The sequence below is a fragment of the Phaethon aethereus genome, assembly GCF_964289735.1.
Source record: "Phaethon aethereus genome assembly, chromosome: 26".
Lineage (NCBI taxonomy): Eukaryota > Metazoa > Chordata > Aves > Phaethontiformes > Phaethontidae > Phaethon > Phaethon aethereus.
Window position 1 is genome coordinate 1,655,702 of NC_138602.1, and position 12,676 is coordinate 1,668,377.

Genomic DNA, 12,676 nt, shown 5'->3' on the forward strand with positions numbered 1-12,676 from the left:
AAGATGGGCTGAGACTGCACAATTGGATATGATCTTTGGCTTCCACTGCTGCCTGATGGCTGGCAGTCAGAGATAGAGGAGAAGTCTGTGTGTGAAGCCAAACAAACACAGAAACGTCACAGGGAATAAGGAAGCATGAGCCAAGAAATTCACGTGCTGTAGGACAAAAGTCCGGGGAAACACCAGAAAGGCAGGGCACCTTGACAATTGGTATTGCAATTTGAAAGGACATACTCACTAGATAATCCAAAATGGAAACCCTCTGACCCAAGAAAGGACAAACATTTATCTGGGGATCAGATGTCCAGTGGAATAAAAGTAATAGATTCAGTAGCTAAAATACCCCAACCCCAAATTTCAGAACAAATTCTTAACTCCCGTCCAGACAGTTTATTTTCTGTAATCACAACTGCTCCCTTTCTTTGCATACACCTCTGAAACAGTAGGTTTTCAGATTGTCATCTGAAGTCAAAGTTACTGTAAGCAAGAAATCAAACTAACTAGGTCATCGGTCCAATCCAGAACAGTAATTTCAAGGTTTCTTGCCTTCCTTCTGCCACCTCTTTATCTTCTAGCACCTTAGGAAATCTGTTGGTCTTATTAAGAGTTATGAGCACGTGCTCAGCTCTGCGTGGAAGTTTTCTTTTGCGCTCCCCAAAAATTAGGCTACCCTAGCTTGACCCATGGGGCCAAGCTAGTGTATCTGTGTGAGATTGCTGAGCTTGCATGCAGCAGGACACAGGGAATAAACAGCTCCCATAAAGCCTGGTTACTTTGGAAATACAGGGACAGGCGTTGTGAAGCTCTTGGGAGCGCTGCTGGAAAACACTGCAGTGCTTTGCGCCGAGTCACACCTTTCCAGCAGGGTGAGCAATGAACCCTTCAAATCTCAGCTTCTTCTAGAGTTAATAACAAACAGGAGGCAGGGTAAGTTAATTTGTATCTAGAACGACTTCATAAATAACAGCCTTTGGGAAACTGGAAAATTCTAGCAATAAAATAGAGCTGCCTTCATTTTGAAGCCTCCACTCCTAAATGTGTTCACAGCTTGGTGGCTTTTTTGGTAGGAGTTCACTGTCAATCCCTAATAAACGTCACCATAGCACGGGTTGTCTTTGTATTTCAGTTTGTGGCTTCCAGAGCATGCGGTGGGGAGACGCCAAGGCCTGCACAGGTCGTGGGTCTACGCCCCACCCGCTGCTCAGAGGGTCTTCCCTGGCTGAAGAGGTGCAGCGGGTGGGCAGGTCGGAGGGGGCATGCTGCAGGCTTGCGTTGCCATCGCTCTACCTGCTGCGTAGGTAAAGGCTCAGCAGAGCTATCAAGCTGCCACCTTTCACCAGCCTGAAATTCAAGATTATTTTTTAAAAAAATGTAAACAACCTGAGCTGCTAAGCTGGCCTGACGGCTGGTCCCAGCTCCACTCTCACTCAGAGGGATTGCTGACTATCTTGGTACACAGAACTGTGAGTAAATATTGGTTCAAACACAGATAGCTCGTGGGCAAAAGCACGAGGCTGCATGCAGCTCAAATAAACAGGCTGGCAAAAGTGACTGCTACCAGGGCTGGACACCCGCCGTCCCTCCTGCGGCACCCCGAGGGCTGCCCTGGCTGTTTGCACAGCTCTGAGTGAGCCCCAGCCAGTGACTTCGCCAAGTGCTGAATCCACAGGGATTATACCCAAAATAAAGCAGCGTGCAGCACAAACATAGAGCTGGAAGAAATCCCACTTTGCCAGTTCTGCTGGTCAGAGGCCGTTCTCGGGTTTGCTCTCAGCTACAGCAAAAGGATGAAATGGTTCCCTTACTCGCAACTCTCTAAAGGACGAGTGTGGGATATAACTTATTGCAGGCTAAATAACCTTCCCTGCCCTCGAGGCTCGTTCATTTTACTTATGGGAAAATATGCTCGTTAATGCTCTTATCACAGGAATGATCTAATCGGGGGGGAAAACGTCTCCTTTGAATATATCCATTTTAATGAGCTGCTGGGCGAAATGTTTAGGCAGGCAAAACTGACTCTGAACTCGTTTCCGACAGAGCAGATTCTGCACAGGTCTTAACGCTCATCCTGCTGGCATCTGTTTGTTTTGATAACATTTCCAAACGAAATTACCAGTTACAAAAGCTGAGCTGTACTGTGCACTTCCTCCTCCCTAAGGCTGACTGATCCAAGCACAATAGGAACTGAAGGTAAATAAGCCACGCCGACCAGCTTGCCTTCCCAACACAGCGGCTGCGAAAGCGGCCCATCCTGTAAAGAAACATCAGATGGTGCTGAACTCTTCTGTAAGAGAAAAGGGAAGCTAAGCAAAAAAATAAACGAATAAATCCACCACACAAAGGCTGCAGCAAGCAAGCGAGGGAAATGGGTCAGCAGAGAAAGAAAATGTTCACGGAAGAATTCCAGAAAGCCGCTGCTGATTACATGTGATTGCAGGGGGACTCGTTTTCTCAGGACCCGGCTCTGCAAGGTGCTGTGCCCCCCGCCGCTCTCTCCTGTGCTAATGGGAAGGAAAGGGCTCGATCTCTCCTCCGAGTTGAACTCCACTCTGTGACATTGCACCCTTGGCAAGAACCGGACCTTAATCACCTCTCGTTAACTTGGGGAGGGAGAGGAGGGGATGGAGATGGGAGCTGCATCTGGCCCAACGTAAATGAAACAGAAAATGGATTGTGGAAGGGAGGATTGCAATGTGTTCCACTTTATTGTTTTGCAACTACCTCTGAATTCCTCATGACCATTTGTTCATCACTGGCAGCAACACCCGGAGAAAACTCAAGAAAAAAATCAAGCTGTGGAACATTATTGTTAAATTACAGAACCATAAGGACAAACTGCTCCGGCACACTTCTTTCCCCAGAAACATTAAGGTGCCATCCTCTGACCATATCTCGTGTCTCTTGCTCTTGGCTAACCCACTCTCTATATTTCCTGTTCTCACTTCAAACTTTTCCCCTCTCCCCCACATTAGTTTTACATGGAAACTGAACTGCAATGCCTGGGAAGTCTGATCCTGCAGACTTAAAGAAAACAACCCAGCACTTATCAGGTGACCAGCACTATGTTGGATTACACCCCTAAATCAGATAACGAGACTTGAAAGCATTTTAAGCATCTGTTACCTCATCTGCATTCAATATATAGTCCTCTTTATACCAGCTGTTTTTAAGTGAGAAAGCAGAGATCCAAAGTTTCTTTGGTAAGCAGTACAGACATTTGTTGACCTGACGAACTAGTGACTGCTTTCTTCTAGTTCAATATTTCACAAAGATCTTGGAAAATAAATTCTTCCCTGTGCTGGTAAACGTCTAAGAATACCGGCTTAACTTCGCAGGGGCATGCAGAATCTCCTTCCAGCACAAGTGGGTCTGCAGAAAACCTGACCTTCAAATCAAATCATTCTCGCACGGATGACAATGAAAACGAGGAGAGTTTTCTAGCTAGAAAAAGTGTTCTAATTACATGTCCCACAAAGATCAGAATAGATTCTAACACACCAAATAGCGTTTTTAGTGGGGGAGTATTTAAAATTAGATAACTGGTAGTTAACTGTTACCTGTAAGGAAATGAACCAGCAGTTCTAAGGAGGGAGGTGGGTAGACTCAAGAGCTCTGCTTTGTAAGACTTATGAACTATAGGTCTTACAAAGTTTAGAAATAACACTCTCCAGTGTTTTGATAAAGACCTCACAAGCTTTTACTGTACTTTGTCTCGACACAGAGCTAACCAAGATGAACATTTAAATTATTCTGAGACTAAACCAGCTAAATTACAGAGTAGGGAAGTCATCACACACAATGATTTCTGTAAAAACGCATCAGGATGGACATCTTTGCCTCAGTTTCTGTCCTGTTTTGGTGCTTGGCTACATCTCTAGATAACTCTTAAAACTGTAAGATCAAGTAGAGTCTTTCTGGAGTAGAAATGGGGAGAAATGGCAACCAGAACAACTTGATTTTATAGTCTGGCTCAATAATTTTTTTTTTTTTACCATTTTTTGGCAGTTACAAAGTGTGTAATGCAGTAAGGACTGCACAGGCTTTCAAAGAGAGCTCATGTTTTTCTGTCTGTTGTACTTCCCCAGGCAGCAAATGAGAGGTAGATTAATTCCCATGATGCTGCTAAATGTCATAAACATCTATTTCCACATTCAAGAAGAGCTATGACAGCATGATGCAGCTAAGCAGAAAATATACGGGGGGTTCTGCTACATGTCAAATATCAGGTTTTTTCCATTTACTTTCACTAGAGCTTTGTTACTCCTCTAGAATATGGACACAGGAGCTGCTTCAACAAAGCCTGCAGCAGCCCACTCTCCCAATAGCCTCCTCAGTGGCAGAAAACCGCACAGAAGCACTAATATTTGCAGCCGTGTTAATTAGTTATGTTGTTAGTTATCACCTCGTTAGTTTATCTATCACCTGTTAGTTTATCTTTCCTTCTCAAAATAAAAGACGTGATACAACTATGGTATCAATGTGCAGGATTTCAGAACCAGCAAGTCTAAACGACTGTTTCAGGTCCCGTACATCTTTCTAACACTAGTTTCGTGTCATCTGATCACAAACACTTGCAAACCTGAAAATGGACAATGAAGAGGAAGGACCTTCAGTCCTGCTCATTTCTTGCTCTAGCATTTCTTTACATCAGCTACCAGTTTTGAATTTGACTTTAACTTACTCCTGTGCTGCCAGAAAACTCTTTTTCCAATCTAATATCTTTCATAAAGTAAAACTATGAAAGCTTGACAAAGAATCATTAACTGATGATTTTGTCTAGTGTTTGAGACCTCTTTTGTTAAAAGAGGCTGAAACATCCTTGTCTTTTCTCAACTGAAAGAATTTCAATTTAGATTCCTAATGTGGAGTTCAGTTGTGTTGCCTCTTCTGTACTTTCGCTGTACAGTCTGGTTATTGAGTAACTCAGACTGTACAAGATATTTTCCCAGGTCGTTTCATACAGCCTAATTGCTATGACCTGCTTGTGTAAGAACAGAGAACAACTGGGACTCGCTGCATGCTCTCCTCTGAGGAGTTCAGTAAGCAGTTTGGGAGAGAACTGATGTAAGCTCCCTGCTTCATCTCCTGCTTTGGGGACTTTGCTGGTCCTTTTTAACATGTATTTTTTGGAGATGGGAAGGCTGTGGTAATTGAGAGCCAGCAGAATGAGGGAGCCTTTGATGGTGTATTTGCAGACACCAGCATAGGACTTGGGATGAACTAGAGCCCCAGGACTTCAGGGGATGAGATTCTTTATTTGCAATTGTCCATCTTGCCTCTGTGTTGAAAGATACTGTGCCACAGCAGATGTGCGTAGTAGGGATGGATGCCCACTCATCAGCTGTCAGGGCTCACTGCCCAGTATCTTAGATAATACCAGCGACTAAGCAGGGTTTGGACTGCGGTGCCGAACTGGGAGTGCAGCTGGAGCAACTGAGACACAGCCACACAATTACTTCTCCCTGCTCTGCTGCCATGGGTAGGGTAATCATGGCAAAACAGTGGTAAAAAAACAGCTGGAGGTGGCAACATCTCCAACTGCCTCAGCTGGTAATCCTGAAATTGTGAGTCAGAGGCTTCTCTGTGAGGATTTATGAATCACTGTTACTGCTAAACTGGAAGTCAGGCTATCTCAGCAAAACTGCATCTGGAACTAATCCCACGTGATATTTAATGCACAAACCCAAAACCGGTTGATTGGGCTTTTTGCAGACTACAGAGCTCCACAGCGTTACCCGGGTCACTCGGCTGTAAAATGGAATGATGGCCCATTGAGATGACAGGTATCCAAAGGGCAAAGCTGTTTCCAGTGTCACAGTAAAGAGGAAAGCAGCTGCAAAGATGATGTCCTCTGACACAGTGCCATTATAGGGAATTACAGTCGGATTACCACATAAATAATAAATGCCATTATTAGAAATAATGAAACCTATCACAAAATGCTGAGGCAGTCCTTCCATCGAGTAACACAGTTATTCCCCCATCAGGAATACCTTTCCAAAACAACATACAAAACATGAATTGCTAATCTTCTCTGATGTGCTTAATTTCCCCCGGATATTCCTGAATTGCAGCTATCCCATTGTTTCAAGTTGGTCTCTGGGTAATGCATTAAATGGCAGTCAGCTTCCCCTCCATAAATCAACAGCCAAATCTAGAGAGCAAGGTGAAAGCAAGCACTAATGTCTCAGTTATGTGGTGTTCTGGCAGCTAAGTGCAGATGCCTGCAGCAGGAAAAGGATTTTTCTCTCGTACCTCTTACTTACCGTGACCCCCAGACTAGTCCCTGGCTGCTGGCCAGACTAGGCTTCTCCTCTAAGCTGCAGGAGAACAGACACTGTTTTCTTTTGGCAATACGCTGTGTTCCATCATAGTCAACCAGCGCAGTTTCAGGACACAGAAGGTGGGTGGGGATTTAGACATTTATCCTCGTGCAAAGTGGAACCAATCAATGGAATATCCATGTGCTCAGAGCTCCTGGATGGGAATATTTTAAAGCAAATAAAAATAAGCAAGATAAAAAAAAAATGCCCAAATGCAGCTATGGTATTGAAGGCAATAAAATAGGCATGTCGTAGCCTGAGTTAGAATCATTAAGGTTGGAAAAGACCTTTAAGATCATCAAGTCCAGGTTGAATGAAGAAAAAAGAAATACAGCCATCTACGATTTTTTTTTTTTTAGAAAACCATGAATTTGAAAATCATTACAACTATCTTCAGTAGTTTTCTTTGGCTCTTATAGACACCTTTTTCCACTTAATTTACAAGGCATACCTGGCTGCAAACTCGATTCAGCATGATTTAAGCATCATTTCGAGCTTTCTTTCTGTATAGGATCAAAGCCACTGTTTAGGATGTGCCCTGACTTCCGTCACGTGCTTCTGAGGATGGTCTCACCTAATACAAACAGGCTGAAATGTTCAGAAATGGCTAGTCAAAGATCTCCTGTCATGGAAATTATAACCTACTTGCTAATAACTTATTTAACTTATTTTTTGTACATATTTGCTGCTTTTAAGATTAATTTTGAAGATTGCCCCCCCCCCCCAAGAGATGAATCTATTTTCATCAATATTGTCCGAAAGAGAAGCGGGGTGCCCAATTTTCAAATTCCCATCCTTTCCTCCAGACCTTCTTCGTGCCGTGGGGCTGCAAAAAGACCCAACTGTGTCCCCAAGCCTCGGATTCCCAAAATCCTCGCAGGAGATGAGAAGCGGAGCGCTGCGCTGTCAAGGGAGCCTTACGGGCTGTTTGTACGCGGGGGGGGATGCAGACCAACTTCTGCTATGTGAATAACCAGCATTTATTCACTTCCTCGTGAAGGTGCAGCACGAAGCCTTTTTCCATTTAAAAATTACCACCGACCATTCCCCAGCCAACCTTAAGCACCGGCCAGCACAACACACAGGCCCAGGGAAACCGGGAGATGTTGCAGCTGGAGGCGGGAGCACGGCCACAGCCCGCAACGGGCACCCCGGAACCGGTCACAGCTTCAGCCCGTCCTTTTAGGGACCCTCTCCAGTACTTGGGGGTTGTTTTTTAGTTATTTTTAATTAAAGTTTCTCTCAGCATCAAGCCGACAAACGCTTTGCACGACAGATCGGAGGGCGGCAATGCTCCTGGGCCCACCGCTCGCCATAGGAGGCCCTGCTGCCGCCCCTCTGCTCCCCCTACCAGCGATGGGGCCGCCCCGAGGCCGCACGCACCCCCCAGCCCCCCTCACCCACCGCAGCCCGCGCACCCCGCCCCGCCCCTCAGCCCACCCGCTCAGCGCGGAGGGGCACCACCCCCCGGCCGCCCCGCTTCTCTCCGCGCCGGCGCATGCGCGAGGCCGGGCCTGGCCCCTCCCCTCCTCCGCAGTTTACCTCCGCCTGGCGGGGGCGCGGACGCGGGACTCGAACCGGCGGCTCTAAGGAGAGTGAGGGCTGCGGCGCCGCGCCGAAGCCTCCCGGCCGAACCCCGCCAGACCCCGCCCACCCACAGCGGGCGCAGCCAATCAGAGAATGCTATTCGCCCCTCCCCATCCTAACGCCCTTCTAACCAATGCTGAACATCCCCACGCTGCCAGCCAATAGAGAAAGAGCTCGCTGTTCCGTCCCCTCCCCCCGCTCCTTTCGGCCAATGGGAAGGGAGACTTTATAAGGGACAGTAGGGCCGTTCACCGAACGGGAGCCCTGTCCCGCTCGGGGGCGTGGTCCGCTCCGCGGGGCGTTGCCGTAGCGGGAGGCGTGGCCTGAGAAGGGTATATAAGGACCCACAGCGGCAGCGCTGCCATTTTGTGTAGCAGCGCTTGGAGAGCGGCGGGCGGAGGCAGCGGAGGGTTTCGGGGTTCGGACCAGAGCGGCCGGATGGTGAAATCCTCCCTGCAGCGGATACTCAACAGTCACTGCTTCGCTAGAGAGAAAGAGGGGAATAAAAGCACCATCATGCCCGCTGTGCTGAGCCTCAGTACCGGACAGAGCAGGTGAGGGGCCGGGGCCTCCCTCAGCCTTCGCACCGCTGGGCGCTCGCCGCCTCCTCCCTTCCCCTCAGGGCCCTGATCATCCTCCTCGTCTGTCGAGCGCCGGTCGCCTCCCCCGTGACCGGTGGCAGCCCCGTGACCGGGGGGAGGGGTGCTCCGTGGCGGGTGGGGGAGGGGCTGCCCGCACCACCGCCTCAGCGCTGGGCGCCGCGGCCTGGCCTCCCCCGCAGAAAAAGGCGGGGGGGTGGGGCGGGGGAGAAGGAAAAAAAGACTTTTTTTGAACGTCCAAGGCGGAGCCCGCCCGTTGTAGCGGAGCTTCCTGTACCCCCTCTTTGGTCCGGTGTGACTCGCCGCCGTGGCGGGCGGCACGTCCCCCCTCCCCCAGGGCGGGGGGGCCGCGGCCCTCCCGAGTGCCTCCGGCCGTGTGCCACGTTAGCGGCCGCCCGCCTGCGGGAGAGCTCCTGTCCCGTTCCCGGCCTCGTCAGGACCGCAGCAGGAAGCCTTGGAACAGCACAGACCGGCCCCTGAAGGGAGGCGGCTGCTCCATAAAGCCGCTCCCGGTCGAGGTAGCGGGCTGAGGCTGAGAGGTGCCTGGAGACAAAAGCTGGGATGGATGCAGGGCCTGGAGGCGCCTTCTTCCTACCCGGGGGAGAAACGCCCACAGTTAGGCAAAGATACCACTGGCTTGAAAGCTGTTATCCCTTTATGTAATCGTAGATACTCATGAAAACTAATGGAGAGGTACTAACTGAGCCTAAAGTAGAACGTAGGAGTGTTATGAGCGCTGTTAGTTTAAAACTCAACCAAAAAGATTAAACAATCCCGACAGATGCTGAGAAGAAAATAATCTGAATCAGAGTGACTGGGTGTAGAGTGATGGCAGCTTAGGACATCAGCCTGCCTTGCATAAAGCAAGCCATGGTTAGACCTCCTATGTAGACTATGAAAGGAGCTTTAGAATTTTTTTAGATAGCCGTTTTTATACTTGGCTGCTGTTTAAAGGTTATTTTCTTCCAGGATGAGTAAGTGCCCACAAATGTTGCTCGAAAATATGTTGTCGATTGCAAAGTATAGGCAGCCCTCATTGTGCACCACCTTTTATTGTGCGAAAGGTGAAATTGTATAAAAGATTGCCACTACACACTCTGAACAGGGTGCTTAAAGGCTTATTTGTCAGGATAATTAGGAATGCATAGCACTATAATCATCCTGAGATAAAATAAGTATCTGATGCTAAAGAGCCTTTCAAAGAGCCTAAAATAATGGGTTGAACACTCAATTTAATTGAGAGCGCAAGTTAATTTTTTTAGTAAAACTTTGCAGTCACTGTGCTTACTAATGCCTTCCAGCATATGATATTTGACCTATATGGCCATTCAGTGCCTTTCTTATATGGATTATTCATCACAAGTTTCAAGCCCATTAAAAAAAAATCAACTCGTACGAACTGTGCAAAATGGTGGATTATTTTGTACATGTTTATTCTGATTTGCAAATGGCTGCTGGCACTCACAGACAGGACGATTGTGAAAATTTCCCTAAGGGCCTCGATTGCTGCATCTGCTGAGATGACGCAACTCAAGAGTGAGCCTGCAGGGTGAAGGATGGTGCAGAGGGAGGGGCCTGACTGCACAGCCTTTGCTCTTAGTACAGTGGAAGGCTTATTTGGTTAAGCAGGCTTATATGGATGGGGTGAAACTTGGCATGCATGCAAGAAAGATGTTTCATATCTTAAGAGGATAACCGTAGCGGTGTAAAATTCTTCTGAAGAATTCAGTAGAAAGGTTTGTAGGCTTTCAGATATTTAGGCGTGGTCCTAAAACTGATGATTTTGCTTCTGAGCATGGTGAAACATTTCGGGTAGTGACACCTGTGAGACTATTTCATGTAACTGAGCTCAAGCCAAGAGTGCTGATGCAAAGGTCTAAGGTAATTAGGGCCATATATCACAGGGAATAATGATCCCTAGCTTGCTGGGCCATAAGTACATTCACGGTAACTTATGAGAACAAGGTGGGGGAGAAAATGGGATCTTGCATATGTGATAGCAGAATGGCTCTTCTCTTGATCAGGTCAAGCATGCTGCTGCCTGGGTATAGAAATATGCCTTGCTCACTTCAAGCTGGGAGTATTTTCACCTCCAAGATTGTCTTTCCCTCAAAATACTGCAGTAGTAACTTTCTGCCCCTTGTGGGTCTGGGTGTCAGGCACTGTTCCTGTTCCTGGTCTGGATGTTCCTTTGTCTTGCCACTTGATTGTTTCCTTTTCTAAAAAAAAAAAATCTTGCCATCTGATCACTGTTTAAAACCTAGAATTTACAGGACTTTGTCCACCACTGCCTGTTGTATAACTGTGATCCCTTTCTAGTTCCAGGGTTCCCTTCAATTGCTGTAGTAACCTGGGTCCGGGGCCTCGGTGGTGCTCCTGATGTCCCTCACCCACCCCTGAAGATCCCAGGTGGGCGAGGGAATAGTCAGAGGGATCACAATCTTTCAGCTAATTTATTTTATTCGGTGAGTATGAATAATAATAAGCAGCTTGCTATGGTAAGCTTGAATGCATTTCTTGCCTCAAGCCTTTTAATGGGAGTTACCCTTCTCCAAAAAGAATTGGAAATAACTTTGCACATATTACTGCTACAGGATAATCGGCTGAATGTAACAGAAGAACTAACATCTAATAACAGGACAAGAATTCTGAATGTCCAGTCAAGGCTTACAGATGCCAAACACATTAGTTGGAGAGCAGTGCTGAACAACAACAACCTCTATATAGAAATTCCCAGTGGTGCTCTGCCTGAAGGGAGCAAAGACAGGTGGGTAGAATAAAACGCAGCTGTGGTTTATCTTGCCTCTGTCTTGAAGGCTTATCAGTAGGATGGAATAACACTTTACTGTTTATTCGCTTCCATTGTTCTGAAAGTCAAAGTCTAATTACGATGCTTGGTTCTCCCTTCTAAGAGGCTGCAACTGAGTGATTTGAGGGCAGCTTCTACCTGTTTGGTCAGGCAGAACCACCCAAAAGGTCTGTGATTTCAGGCTGTGTTCTCAGGTACTGGGTGGCTACTTTTCTATTCACTGAAGACACCAGCCTGGTTCTGAGTCTGTCACTGCAGTTCTCCTTTCAGCTACAACAGAAAAAGCATGTTTTCTGTGTTACTGAAGACCTAGATTTCTGCCTCAAATTAAACCTGGGACTCGGGGATTTCCTGTTGGTGTGAGCCTCCAGCCACTAGCCTCTTGCCTATGGGTTCATGTGCAGATCAGCTCACAGGGCTTTGCTAACTATTTCTGAAGGAAATGTTTTCTCGTGTGCAAACGAGACCTTCTATTTGTCTTGTAGTTTTGCAGTTCTTCTGGAGTTTGCTGAAGAACAGCTTCGAGTTGATCATGTGTTCATTTGTTTCCACAAGAACAGAGATGATAGAGGTAGGTGTTAACTCGTAGCACTGTTTCTAGAGATGTGAATGCAGTATTTGAAGTTGATTTTGGTGGATGCGCTAACTGGTGTACAGTATCAAATGGACGAAATGTGTTTTCTGTTTTTTTCTAGCTGCATTGCTCCGTACTTTCAGCTTTTTGGGCTTTGAGATTGTGAGACCAGGGCATCCCCTTGTCCCCAAGAGACCAGATGCTTGCTTCATGGCCTACACATTTGAGAGAGACTCATCAGAAGAAGAATAGATTGCAATGTTTGCCTCTTAGAGCTTTCTTGTTGTCTATAAAGATGATTCTGTAGAAATTTTGTCAACATCTATTACAGTATATATAACTCTGTATGAAATGTTGTGACCAACTGCTCTGGTGGTGAGATGTTGAAAATTTCAGATTCCACATTTTTTTCTGGATTTGTGCGCATGTTGTGTTTGTGCAAATAAATGCTCCCTCCAAATTAGCAGTATATTTCTTGAAGTTTAATATTGTGTTTGTGATACTGAAGTATTTGCTTTAATTCTAAATAAAAATTTATATTTTACTTTTTATTGCTGGTTTAAGCTGTTTAAGACTTGCACTCTGAAGAGATGGCACTGGAACTGCCCCATCCATTAAAGTTGCAGGTACGGAAAGGTGTTGGTCATTCTTTGCTTGACTGGAACTCATGGCTATGATCTGCCAGGATTTGAAATAATTTAGCAATCCTGTGAAAGCCTACTTTTAGTGCAATAATTAGCAGGTTCTCCATTTCCACTTGTGAACTGGGATCACTGCATCCTTG

General features: G+C 46.6%; 1 protein-coding gene across 1 annotated transcript; it reads left to right on the top strand.

Moving 5' to 3' along the window:
• Window positions 1–8,223: 8,223 nt before the first annotated feature.
• On the top strand, window positions 8,224–12,361 carry OAZ1 (ornithine decarboxylase antizyme 1). Its single transcript, XM_082011006.1, is given in 6 exon segments — window positions 8,224–8,464; window positions 10,829–10,886; window positions 10,888–10,974; window positions 11,104–11,276; window positions 11,804–11,889; window positions 12,014–12,361. Coding segments are annotated over 6 exon segments (651 nt in total). The 5' UTR covers window positions 8,224–8,348; the 3' UTR covers window positions 12,145–12,361.
• Window positions 12,362–12,676: the final 315 nt, after the last annotated feature.